Source organism: Mus caroli, chromosome 2 (genome assembly GCF_900094665.2).
Source record: "Mus caroli chromosome 2, CAROLI_EIJ_v1.1, whole genome shotgun sequence".
NCBI classification, from domain to species: Eukaryota; Metazoa; Chordata; class Mammalia; order Rodentia; family Muridae; genus Mus; species Mus caroli.
In genome coordinates, this window is record NC_034571.1 from 14,057,048 (window position 1) to 14,071,141 (window position 14,094).

A 14,094-nucleotide genomic window follows, 5' to 3' on the forward strand; every position below is an offset into this window, starting at 1 on the left:
ACCTTAACCAGAAATAGGAAGCTTGTTTCCTACCCAGGGAACCAATTTGTCCTTCACAAAATGGCAATCTCTTCACTCCCTTGTTTGGAGAAGTTAAGTGTGGATCCTATGGTAGAGCATGACTTAAGGAAGAGAAAGAACATGACTCCAGACTATGGAATTGACAAGCTTTGTAATTGTTTCTCAATGTCAGCAAGAAATTGGTTTTAAGATGACCTGATGCCCAGCTATTAATACCAAAATCCAGTCACCTAAGTTCCCTATATAAGATGGCATGATGATACCTATAAATACCTATAGATAGATTAGATAGATAGATAGATAGATAGATAGATAGATAGATAGATAGATGTGATAGCTATTACATAACTCTCTGATTTTGGAACACTTATTAGTAGCAAAGTAATCTATACCCTGCTCATCCAAGGCTCAATGTCCGTACCCGGAACCAAGAGCTGGAGTTGGGAAAGGAAGTTGGGTAAGTGGGGAGGTCATCAACAAATCAGCCTTGTTGGGACTAGGAAAACAGATGAAAGAGCTATGGGTTGTTTGGAGAGACTAAAGAGTAAGGCACCAAGCCCTTGCAATTAAAGGCTCCAAAACCTAGTCATAACACAGCACTTCAAAACATTCCATCTATCCTCCTGTCTCTCACTATTAACATCGTTGTCTCTTACTTCATTTTAGTCAGTAGTAAAAGGGGAGAATCTGACTTAATGTGAAATTGTAAGGGATGGCAAAGTCTCAAAGGTTAGAGCAAACATCTGCTGGGCATTCTCTGTTCCCTGAAAGAAATGTGCTCATGTTTCTCCTTTGAAGTTCTTATTCACATTCATCCCTTCTAGATATGAGACATAATCTTTCCTTATTTTCCATGGCCCCAAAATGTTGAAGAGAAACACACTGAAGCTTCTCTCCAATAAACTTTTACCTCCACATCTACAAATACATGGACATCGTGGGAAAGAAGAGCCACCACACTGTGGGAACCCGGCATCAAACAGTGAAAAAAAAAAAAATCCAAGAATGAGACAGGCAGAGCTGCCAACGTCAGAAGAAGAAAGCTAAGTGGCAGCTATGAAAGACTTATTGTCCAAGACCCCCAGAGCACAGTAAGCGCCCGCAGAAACTATGTTAGAGAGACTGCTCTCACTGACAAGTCTCAAGTAGTCCAAGCAAACAAGTGATGGGAGGAGGCTCCAAGCTGCTGAAGAGCAATCAGCTAAGATGAGGAATTGGAGGGAGGATGTGGCTGCATTTAGAATTAGGTTCCATGGTTAGCATGCAGCAAAGAAAACTGGGATCCAAGAGGAAACTCTCTGTAGAAAGCAAGAGAGTCTCAATTCCTTGAAACTTCTTTAAAACATAATTACACCAGGTGTGGGGCTGGTGAGCTAGAGCTTGCAAAACAAGCATGAGAACATAAGTTTAGTGCCCGGAATCCACATAAAGGTGGGAGGAGAGAACTGACTCCACGGAGTTGTATTCTGACCTCCACATATGGGCCATAACACACACATGCCCACAGATGCACATATATACAATAATAATAAACTATTTTTAATTGGGCACTGTGATGCACGCTTATAATGCCAGCATTTAAGAGGCAGAAGCAGATTGTGGATTTGAGACTGGATTGGACTACCCTTGTGAAATCATAACAAGTATGAATAATTAAGGGGTCTGGAAAGGTGGCTCAGTGGAGAAACTGGCTGCTCTACAAGCACGAAGACCTGAGTCCCTATCCCCAGAACTCAGGTAAAAGATAATCACAGTGACATAAGCACAGTAACACATGTCTATAATCCCAGCTCAGGGAGTCACAGACAGGCAGTTCCCAGGGGCTTGTTGAAACAATGAACTTCAGATTCAGTCAGAGATCCTATCTCAATGAATCAGTCAATCAGTCAATCAGTAAGGTACAGAACACCAGATGAGACCTCTGGCCTCCATATGCACACAAATAGGCAAGCAGATCTGGGTACATAAATGTATGCACACAGTCATGCACACACTGATAAAATATAACAATATCAATAATATAACCTCAGCTGTCTCAAAAGGTCATATTGCAATTACTATTTTCCCTTGGAAAGAAAACCACCATTTGGAGTGAGGCTCAGAGCTCTAGGAATGTCTGGCAAGCACTCTGCCACTGAGTCATAGCCCCAGACCCTAGTGAATGTCTTTCAAAACTGCAGCTGCCACTGGAAAAAGGTCTTGCTTTGGGCAAGATGGCCAGTAGCTGAAGAAAACCTCCTAGAAATGGAATCTGTAATGAAGCAGTACTGGAAGACACTGGAGACAAGCCAGAGGAAGATAAGCATGCTACAATATTCTCTTTGTGAGGCTCCCAAGGCTACTGTTGAACATGCCTCTATTATGCTCACAAAGATGTTTGGCTTATTCTGTTCCTTATAAAAACAATCATGTAACCCTAACTGCTATCACAAGCTACAAATTATGATACATGTTTTTTATGCCTCTGCAAAAACTTAAGAGATTAAAGTGGAACCAACAAGGAGTACAAATGATCTGTATCCTGGCCATAATCACCCTCACTCTTTCATGGTGTCAGTGATCATAAATTACATATACTCCATTAAAGAACACGGTGAGGCCCAACTCCTATTGCTTCCACTAGGATTGCAAACAGCTGAGCTGGTCCTCTCAACAGCTAAGTGAGGAAGCTACTAACATTTCATCTTCATTTTGAGTCGTATCTTTCAAAGTGGCGCCCACTAAAGCTTAGGGTCTCAACGCTGGATGTGGCAGAAGAAGGAAAAGTGGGAATTACAAGGGAGCAGGAGTCTGTCCCTGCCTGGCCGTAGGTGCACAGCCTCATTTTGTTCTGTGGAAAGAGATGGGTGTCCACTGAATAACTATTAAACAAAAATCATTTCCCTAGCAATAAAAAAAAAGTCTATAGACTCCTGATCCAGAGAACTGACAACATTTGAGCTTTCTCTTTTTCAAAGCGAGTGCAGACCACCCAGGCTAGAAAGATAGACATTTCCTATTTCACAGTATTAAAAAGGTCAGTTCACAGGACTCCCTCCGTGAGGAGTATGTCATCTGGCTGGAGGTCATTTACGATTTCTCCAAGTTACACAATTGGCTTCCAACTTTTCTTTAAAAGTTACGTCTATGGAAATCAAGGCTCAATTTCTTTTTAACTTTTTTTATCACATCAATCAATCATGTGTGTGTGTGTGTGTGTGTGTGTGTGTGTGTGTGTGTGTGTGTGTTTGCATGCTCATGGAAGTCAAAGGATAACCTGGATCACTTGGTTTTCTCCTTCAATAGAGAAGGTGGGTCCCAGGCACTGAACTCAGGTCGTCTGGCTAGGTAGCAAGTGCCTTTGCCCACTGAGCCATCTCTCAGCAAGCCAGGGCTCACTTTCTTACCATAAAGAGAAGAAAGGATATTATGTTGATCCCCAAGATCTATAAAAGCCAGATGCCCCACAAGGGAATCATTATTATTATTATCATTATCTACTTCCTGTCCTTGTCAAATGGGTTACACAGGCCAGTGGCAGGTTTACAAGCACTACTGATGCAATGATTTTGAAGCAGTTCACCTTGTGATTTCTGATGAAAGAGGAGCAAGTGATGATAAAGGGACTTTCCCTTCTCTCTTCCTCTTGATCTCCAGGTTCCAGGGCAATCCACATCTACCACCATCTGTGGCTGGCCAAGTGGATGTCCTCCAGACTTATGCAAGTTGGTGAATGCCTGTTAGCCACTGTTTTGCACAGTCCCTAGATGCTGTTTCCTAAAGTGCTTGCTTGTCTTCTACCATTTAATCTCACTTTCTCATGATAGGTTGGCACCTATAGAGCCCATAATTAAAACACTGGCAGCATCAGCAGCATCAGCACTCCTCCACTAAACAGTGGGAACGGAAGAAAAGAGTGAACAGGTAAAGATACGATGGCCTATACCCATAAATAACTGCCTGGATGGGACTGGAATTAATTTTGTTGTTCCCTTTATTTTTTTCTCACTTGATAAGTCAGCTAATGAAGGGTACTGCAAAGAATTCTAAACAATTTCAAAGTTTGAAGACTCTAAGCTGCAAGTCTATATAACTCATGTAACATCACAATTTACCAAACTAAGTATACATAAAAATTAATCATTGATTCCTCCCAAACCAGTGAGCTGCTCAAAATTGCAGAGATCAAGACTCTAAGGAAATGTCTGTTGCAGAATCATATCATTTAGTAAGTTAAAATTAGATTTTAAAATGCCATTACTAAATAATACAATTAATGAAAATATCACTCCACAGTTTTTCAAAGGTGGTTAGCAGAAATGTAACTAACTTTTCAGACAAAATTCCAACAACTTCTTCCTACCTCTACAGCACACACAGTGCCTCCTTTACTTGCGCTGCACATCCTTCGTACAGCAATGCTTGCTTACACCCAATATCTAGGCTTTTTCAGAGCAACAGGACTTGGGTACTGGTTATGACATTAGGAGCACACAGATCCAGGTTTAGTTCTAAGCTTGGCCCCTTATTAGGCAAGATGGAAGGTCAAGTTGTTTCTCAAATAAGAAAATCAACAAATGCCTGTCTCCAAGAGCCAATTGAGAGGTAACAAAAGATTTGCCTTTAATACTTAGAAAGCAGCAAGGATGGAGTTGATGAAGTCATGACTTTAGATCCCTAACACCCTTCCCAATTCCTTGTACAGTCAATGGGTTTGTGTTGTTTGAATGGAGGTGAATTTCCCACATTGCCTGCCTGGTGGCATGCCGCCCATTCTTTCTAAAGAACATCATAGTTGAGCAAAGTCTTGCAGAGACTCTGATGCCTTCAGCTGGTTACTGTCTGGGATCACATAGTACTTTGTGCATATCTCTATGAGTGAGCTCTTGCCCCACCCACCTGAAATCATCTATTCATGCTGTCTCCAAAGTCAGCAGCTTGCTACATGGGAAAGGATGAAATTAGCTTTTCACAAATCACAAGCTCCTTTTCCAATGGCATTTTCAAAGCCATGCATACGGTAGGCAACTATTGGGTACTGGCTCTTTAGCTGAGTGAAGATTCCCAGAAATGATCACCATGCCCAGAGGGAGTTGTGTCCTTATAAAAGACAGTCAATGTTGCTACGACATCCTCCTAACCTTGAAGGCTCAATTCACACACAGACATGAAACTCTGTTCCATCCAGTCTATACAGATCCCTCTTTCAGAGTCTATATCGTCAATTAAGTTTAGATATTCCATATGTGTGCTGGTCCTCTGTCCTCACATTCTCTGCAGGCTCAGTAAGAAGGATGTTAACTAACTAGAAGCTATTTTCTGCAGTACTAGGGTGTGCAACAAGCAAGAAACAAGCAATCAATTGCTAGAGTGATTTATATTTTCTTATATGTTTAAACTGATTCTCAACAATTGTCTGATGACCCCTGACTTGGAAATAAAAAAAGCATAGTAATATGCTTAGGCTGAACCTAAGCCCTAATACCTGTAGGATATAAAGCAGGGATGTCTTTACCAATATAAAACCAGTGCCCAGTTTTGAAATTAATGGCTTAGCACACCAGGCATTGCACACAAATCATACATTGGCTCCCAACCAATTTTTGTAACATTAACCAACAATTAATTCTACTTTGTGCTCTATTCCTGCCATCAAGTGGACTGAGAAATGGTTCCAAGTTCCACAGAAAGGTATTGAAGGCAATCCCAAGCTCCCATCATAAGTAGACAAACCACAACAGAGTGATCTCACCCTAGGCCGCTGTCAACTCTTGTACAGAACTCCAGACTCACGTTTTCAAAGATGATTAAGTACCCCTTTCCTTCACAAGTTCTCCTCCCTTTCCCCTTTTTATATCAAGGCCTCTCCAGAACATCACAAGCCTTCACAAGCTTAATTTAAAAAAAAAAAAATTCAAAATGCTTTTATCCTCTACCTCGAATGACACTTGTGACCCCCTCTGAGAGGTATCAAGTCAGACTGTCTTGTTTCAGAGAAGCACAAAGAACCCAAGTGGCTGGTCCATGGCCCTTCCTTTCTACTTCTCTCCTTTCTCTTTCTCCCTCCATTCTTGGTGCAATTGTTGCTACAGTAACACTGACTAATAATCTGCCAAGAAGTTGCTCGGCACTCTCCCCTACTGTGTCAGCCAAAGTAAAATCTTCCTGTGCTTCCTGTGTCCTGTGTTTTGCATTGAGATTGGGTGTCCCTATATAAAACCCTGCAACTCAGAACCCTAGCTGTAGTCCAAGTGCTTCAATATATTGAAAGCAAATTGGCATCTTAACTGATTGACTGGGAGCCAATAGTGGTGCTTTAATCTTTGTCTGTGCTGTTAGTATGACATATGAAGGAATCTGGATAAAGTGACCCAAAAAAGGCACAGCTAGACACTAGTGTGAGGTCCACAGAGTGTGAGTCGCGCATGCAAAGCAGTCTGGTCAATGCCTTGTGTTCCCCCCACACACATATGCAGTATGGAGACACTACTTACAAAATGGTTTTAAATATTTAGGACCAAATAAATCAATATTGTTGGGAAACATTGATTCTGACCAGAAGTCATTTACTGTAATCCAAGAGTGGGAGCAGTACTTTCACCCAGGGTGCCCACACTTCCTGCTGTCAGTCTCCGTGCTGGCTGGTGGCTGGCATGGACAATACAAGGCCAACATTCTCAGAAGAATGGCTTAAGAGTCCTCTTTAATACTGGTATCATAAATCGAGCCTCCTGCACCTAAGTTACCTGGCTCTGCAGTTCACTTTGCTGCTTCAGACGAAGGTTTTCAGGTGTATCCGCCACTGTGGTGAAGGACTGCTTTGGGTAGTGTCTGCAAAGAAACATTTTTTTTTAATTATGATTAGAACAACTTTCTATAAACATCTAGTAAGTATATTTTAGGTTTTTTTGCTTGGCTGTCCCTCTATTTTGAAATGTCCTTTTTCTGAGTTCCCATTTCTCACCCAGCCCAGGCTCCTGTCCTCCAAGGCCCCTGTGTCCAACCCTCTCCAGAGTTCTTATTCCATGCTCTGGCCAAGGGGATCACTCAATCCTTGGATTCACCCTTCTTGTTCCCATCACCCATGGAACTGCTATTCCTCTTGCCTGGAACATCTTTCCACTTCTCACTCCACTTCCTTTGATAACCATGGTTATCTTCTGGTCTTGCTTAAATGTCACGCTCTCTGGGAAGCATTCTTGGCCTTTGAAATGGGGTAGAGATAGGCTCTGGATGCATTTTTCTCCCCTTGTTATACTGCTTCATACCCTCATTCATGGCTTCTGACTAGCCTCTTCATGACCCTTCTTATGAAAGTTCTGTGGCAATAAGAACTGACAGTTCTGTCCCTTGTCAAAGTATACTCTTGGTGCTATCTCCAGTCCTACTGGTACTTAGCTTACAACATAAGTTCTGTAAATACTTGCATGGAAAAGGGATGAAGAGAAAGAAAATGGATAATGATACAGAGATACAATCCGGTAGAATAACTTCTCATGTTCTCCATCACTATCGGGTGACTATGATCGACACTGGCTAATTTGCTATTTCAAATTAACTAGAAACAGCCTTGGGCTGTTCCCAACACAAACAAAAATGATATATCTGTGTGGCATTACAGATATGCCAATGACCCTGAACTGATTGCTATACATTGTACATGTGTATGAAAATGTTATTTATACCCGTAAACATGGATAATTATTACATGTCAATTAAAGATAAACATAATAAATAATCCAGACAGAAGAAATGGAAGAATGGAGTGAAGATACCCATAGCCTAAGAGATGAAGATGGGCTGTAGGAAAGGTTTGACCTGCCATATGATATAGTTATACATTGTCACACTTGGGCAAAGATGCAACTTGCCTTTCAGTATGACCTTCAGATGGGGGAATGGCATGTCTTCCCTCTGTGTAGACAAACAAACACTAACTCAGGGATGTGGTCCTCCCCACTCATGGTGTGAACACCCAGCCAAAATATACAGGACAAATCTAGCTGATGTGACTCCATCAGCAAAAAGCCCATAAAGCACAGACTGACCTTCAAAGAATGCATTCCTTTTTCCCACTCCCTGGCCCTCCTTTATTGATGTTCACCTGTGTAGCTTTCTGTGGTTTCTCTTACTCCTTCAAAGACTCATGGTTTTAAACTCTCTTGCAGAAGGTTATTTTTACACTCCTTTCTCTGGCGTCCAGAGAGAACATTGATGGAGAAATCCTTTTTTAGAACAAATAAACTCTCTAAAACCTATTCAGTATGCATTGGCACTTATGAAATAAATATTAGGAAGATGTATATTCATGCCTTATCTGTCTCAAATCCTCCAACAATTTATCATCCCACGGGATCAGTGTTCCAGGGAACTGAGGTTACCCGCATAACTATTAGAATCATTTTAACTAGTTTTTGTTGACAGTCTTCAAAAACCTTTACATTTTTCTTGTCTTCTCTGAGCGCGTACAAACCCAATTTACATTATTTGTGACAGCTTGGAGCTGTGTTGATGTGGGATCATGATAGAAGAGTCACTCTTTCAAGTTTACAAGGATGGCTGACCTAAATGGCTCAGGTTCATTGTGCTTTTCCTGAACTGATGTTGTCAAGAGATCATTTCTCATCTTTTCTTCTTCTCACTCAGACTAAGAAAGTACACAGTAAAGTGGCTAACCAGCATATTTACTGACTCTAGTAAGTATCTTCAGTAGATATAGTGTCTTCCTCTCCTGCTGAAGTCAAAGACTCCCCGGGTACCAGGCCCTTCTAAGGACAACTTTGGCACTATGCCCCAGACAATAGACAGGTCAAGATAGACAGACAGCTCCACTGAGCTATGGATTGAAACTTGAACTTCACTAGACTTTATATGTAGCAACTATAGATTGCCATACTTGAGGATTGTAAAAAATAAGTTAGCAAGAATTTTCCCAAAATGTATTCTATGATACTACATAAAGTTTCAGAGATATCTGTGGGGTTCTGCTATGTTATGTTTCATTTTTTAAAAAAATCTATTATGCTATCTGTTTTTAAAACTGTTGTCAAAATGCACTCTGGCATGTGCCATGAAACTTTTAGCCCACTCACCCCCAGCTACATCCGCTTGCAGGTGAACTCATTTGGGGTGGGAAGGCATTTTTTTTATGAAGCCACTCTTCATCTGCCAATGAGCTCAAGTGAAAAATCTCATGAGCTTTCCAAAACATGCTAATGTTGATACAAACTGCCTTACATAGTCGAGGGGTACGATTGGAAAAGTATAAATGATTTCTACTGGGTTCCTCACTGGCCACAAAGACTTCTGATTCTGAAGTCTCATTTCACAGAAATCACCTCTTCTTACCATTGGACTGTATAATGAGAAGCTGTAATGGGCTTTAACTTTCAAATATATGCATAATAAAGAAACATCACTTTGTTTCTTGTTTCACTGGTTTGATCTTAGCAACACATATGAAGTCCTATTTAGAAATAGGGTTCAAACACAACTGAAAATGTGGGTTGTTGTTTTTTTAAGAAGACACAGTTTGCTAACCTGATAATAAAACAGCAGACTTACTGACAGGTTGTGCAAAGTTACAGTTATATTTACAACTATAAAAAGATGCCAAGACATCACACTTTCCAATATCCTTTTCAATCCTGCCTTTCAGTGATTTTTTTTTTCGTAGTAGGGTAATCCATATATAACTTTCTGTAACAACTGTGACAAAATGAAATTATCTAAAATCTCAACATGGAGGGAAAAGCCCAGTTTGTTTATTTATTCACTTATTTATTTGTGTGTGCATCCATATATTTATGTATGTGGTAAGCATATATGTGTTTATGCATGTGCAGAAGTGTGCATGTGTGTGTGAAGAACAGAGGGTAACCTCAGGTGTCTACCTTGTTTTTTGATTCAGGGTCTCTCATTGTTCTGAGTCTCATGAATTAGGGTAGGCTAGTTGGCCAGTGAGCTCAGGACTCCTATCTCCTAGGTATGGAGCGTTAGAATTATCATCCCAAACAACCACATCTAGCTTCTTTTAAACATGGATTCTGGGTAATCTCAGGTCCTTACACTTGCGCAGCAAGTATTTTACTATCTATGTTATCTCTCCAGTCCTCTTGTTTAGTCTTACAACCAAACTAATAAATATGGAGGGAAAGAAAGTATGCATGTGAGAAATTATATCACAGGTCATGAGTAATAACGCAAATGAAAATCTGTGGATTTGACAAGTCAAGTAATAGAGCTAGCAAAATGCAAGAGTTTATGGTCTTCACATAATGTCTGTCAAGAAAAAGAAGACCTCATGAGTTGGAAACATAAGACTCAGAAGAAATAAGTGTAATTACAGAGGTGGCAGCACTGGAGTGCAATGTATAAAGTAGTGTTTACAAAGTAAGTGAAGCCTCGTTAATTCAGCCATCCTGAATAGATCTGGAAATGCTGTCAAACGCTGGGTTTCTCAAGGTCATATCCAAATGGTGACACTCATCTGAATTAACCTGACAAACTTCTCTGAAGCTGGAGTCTCATCTCCCTGCCACCCACCATCCAAGTCCACTCCAAAAGAAAAGAGAGCCAGGGATGAAATAAGCTGGGAGCCTAGCGGTGCTTGATGAGAGTCCAGGAAAGAGAAATGAAGCTTTCCAAAGACAAGTGCTGGTGGTATCACACATTTTTCCCTCGCTCCTTCCATTAGTGTATTTAAATGGTTATGAAAAAGTCTCCCCCAAATTAATGTCTTCTAAGGATAATAAAATTTATTATTTATGAGGCCATTATAAGAAGAAAGTTTCTGATTTCTGCAATATTGGAAGTGAGAACCTGGAATAAAGGGTATAGGGGATGTGAAATGAATGCTCCAAGAAAATCAAGAACCATCTTTTTCAAGTATGAAAAATGAGAAGCATGTGATCTCCAAGGCTGCAATAGTGGCACCTATGTCTTAGAGGCAACCAACATCAGTCTAATTGTATTTGAGGTCTGCTCAAAGAAAAGGGAATTTGTTTCTCGTACTGCAAATGTAGACAACTCCCTATAACTGGTAAGGTCATGAAGCCTAGAGAAGGACCTACCACTGCCACTTTCCTCGATCAATATAATTTCAAACTATAGTATAACTAACATCTTCATACCCACAGATAGGACATTTGTTCTGGCCACAAATGGAGACCATTACAGTACTCTATAACTGGTTGAAATGAAGAGGACAGTTTACTGTGTGGAGCCTAGCCCCAGCTGATACAACTACAACATAACCCCTATACCTGAGGCTCAAGCAACATCATCAAAGAGAGGAGTGAAAGACTGTGAGAGCCAGAGGAGCAGCGATCAAGCAAAACAGTCCAGATAATGTCAGGATTTGAATCATAGCAAGTTTATAACTGCATGTCTGCTGTCAACAATCTACCTAGTACTCTGTTCTTTCTGCTCTCCCACAGAGGGAATTCACTTCTGTGTGTCATTGCTTTAGTCTATATAGAAGGAATATATTCCTGCCCATCTCCTGGGGTTGCTGCTATAATCACATAGCAGAGATTTAGAAATTGAAATGTACTGTGAATGTAAGACAGTGGTAACCTATTTAGAATTATAAATCTAAGATCCTTCTGTTTGTATTTAAGGTTAAACCTATGCTTTAATGCGATGCTTCTCAACCACCATCCCCAGAGGACAAGTTAACAGCACACAGCATCTGGAGGCATTTGGGATGTCCCACTGGAGAAGCACACCATCAGCATCTAGTGCGTAGAAGTCAAGTATATTGCAAAGAATTCTATAGAATTCTGGGCAGCCCCACCTGCCAAAACAGATCATATCCTGTCAGAAATACCAACATTCTGAAGTTTAGAAACCTTATTTTATATATCCAGATCCTCAGTAAGAGACCTAAGCACAGAGTATCTACTGAGATTCCCTGCTTCACAATATTTGATCCCTGGATTAATAAGACTTTTGTCATCACTGACAAACACTGGTGAGTTTAAAGGGAAAAACGACTTGTTTGGCTCTTAGGTTCAGAAGTCTCAGTTTATCAAGACATGGAGACATGGCAGAGCTGAGCAGGAGACATCATCATGTCAAAGAAGCATGAAAAGAATGCCTGTCTCATAGACTTAATTTTTTTTAACTCTTTATTTCATCTGAAACTCCAGCCTACTGGCTGGTGCTACTCACATTCAGAAAAATTTTGTTCCCATCCTTAATTGGTCCTCTCTGGAAACATTATGACCATACTTAGTAGTTAGATTTACTGATAGGAGTTTATCAAATCAATCAAATTGGGCATCAAGAGGAACCATCTCAGTATGTGCTGCCGTAACTCATTCTTGAAGAACTAAGTGCCTCTGGTGTGACTCTGCAAGGAGACCTTAAAAGCTCCCAGCTTATTTCTCTGGGATATTTCCTATGTCTTTTTCCCTTTGATGGCTCTGAGTGTTACATGTTTAAAGACCATAGTTTAAAAAAAAAAACAAAAAAACATAACTATGTATGCTGGGAAACCTCCTAGAGAACGATGAGACCAGGGAATGATCTGGGGACTTTGGATACAGATTTTATGCCTGGCAAGATACTCTTCATGAAATAGGGAGTGTCTTAACATATTTTCAAATAATACCTACTTTTTAAAAACAAACATACAAGTTTAATTCTTAAGAATATTTTTAAAAGCAAAAGTTATTATCTTGTATTACTAAGTTGGCCTCTCAGTTCTGTATTTCTTAGTTATGGGGATAACCTCAGCACTAGACCATCTTTCATATGCTGAGTGACTCTACTGAATGAGTAATTTTATCTAAGAAACAAAATCACAACTGTTCCTAAATGTCGAGGGATGATAGGGTTTACATGAAATTTGGATATTTACCTTAAATCTGAGCAATTCTACCTTATAGCAATAATTCCTATCACTCAAAAATACCTTTAAAGATAGGAAATCCATTTATATTTTCTAAGCATTTATTTATTTATTTATTTATTTATTTATTTATTTATTTATTTATTTGAGTGCTCTATATGCATGTCTGCCTGCATAACAGAAAAGGTTATCATCCCATTATAAATGGTTATGAGCCACCATATGGTTGCTGGTACTTGAACTCAGGACCTCTAGAAAAGCAGTCAATGTCCTTAACCACTGAGCCATCTCCACATCCTCCTAACCCATTTTTAAATGAACAAACTAAGGAGTGATTACTACTATTGGGTCACTTATAATGTCTCTACTTACAAAAGAGACATTACAGAAAGAAAGAAAAAATTACAGAAAGACAATACTAAAGAGCAACTGTGCAAGTGTGTCCACATAAGTTCACAGACACATAATGTGCCCACCTATACACAGAGGCATACAGTATGCTCACATGTGCAAGAGACACAGTGTGCTCACATGCACACACAGGCACACAGTGTGTGGAACAAGAACAATGTCAACCATCTGAGAATTTTTGAAGTCAAATCTAAAGTACTAGACAAATTGACAGTATGAAAATTATAGTATTCTAAGGTTCTTCATAAGAAAATTTGGGATATTATTAAGTTTTACATTTTTCTTAAATATGTGTGATAAAACTTGACAGGTAGCCATAAAAAATGGAATTATCCTACATAAATTCAAATATCATGAAAGTGAAAAGAACAAAAATAAAAATTTTAAAGCACCAAAAGTCTTATTCATTTCAATTTTTAAAAAAAGAACAAGAAATAAGGACTGAGGAAAAGCTGCATAGAATAAACAAGACAGATAGAAATTTAGCAGTTGAGAAAAATAATTCTGTCATCATAAAAACTTAATTGGGAAATACCACATAAAGGCCTATTACTGTCATAATTTTCATTCTACTATAAAACAGCTATACTAATATAAAACAAAATTATTTGTAACAGTAAAAGTGTTATTGTGCAGGTACAGGTGATAAAGGCTGAAATCATTACTAGAAGTGCATCTTAACTATAAGTAAGCTTAGAATCAGCCTCAGCCATGTTTAAATATCCATCAACATATATATGAAAATGGAAGAATGTAAAATTAATAAGGCAAGGGAATTGACATATCCACCAACAGAAATATTTCAACATAGTTCACCCTATTATTAC

At 39.5% G+C, this 14,094-nt stretch overlaps 1 protein-coding gene across 1 annotated transcript in view; it reads right to left on the reverse strand.

Moving 5' to 3' along the window:
• Positions 1-14,094, reverse strand: part of Nebl (nebulette) — a 365,879-nt gene that overhangs the window by 226,893 nt on the left and 124,892 nt on the right. The window contains exon 3 of the mRNA XM_021155397.2: positions 6,747-6,831. Within this exon, the coding sequence (XP_021011056.1) occupies positions 6,747-6,831 (85 nt within the window). The remainder of the gene's footprint in view (positions 1-6,746; positions 6,832-14,094) is intronic.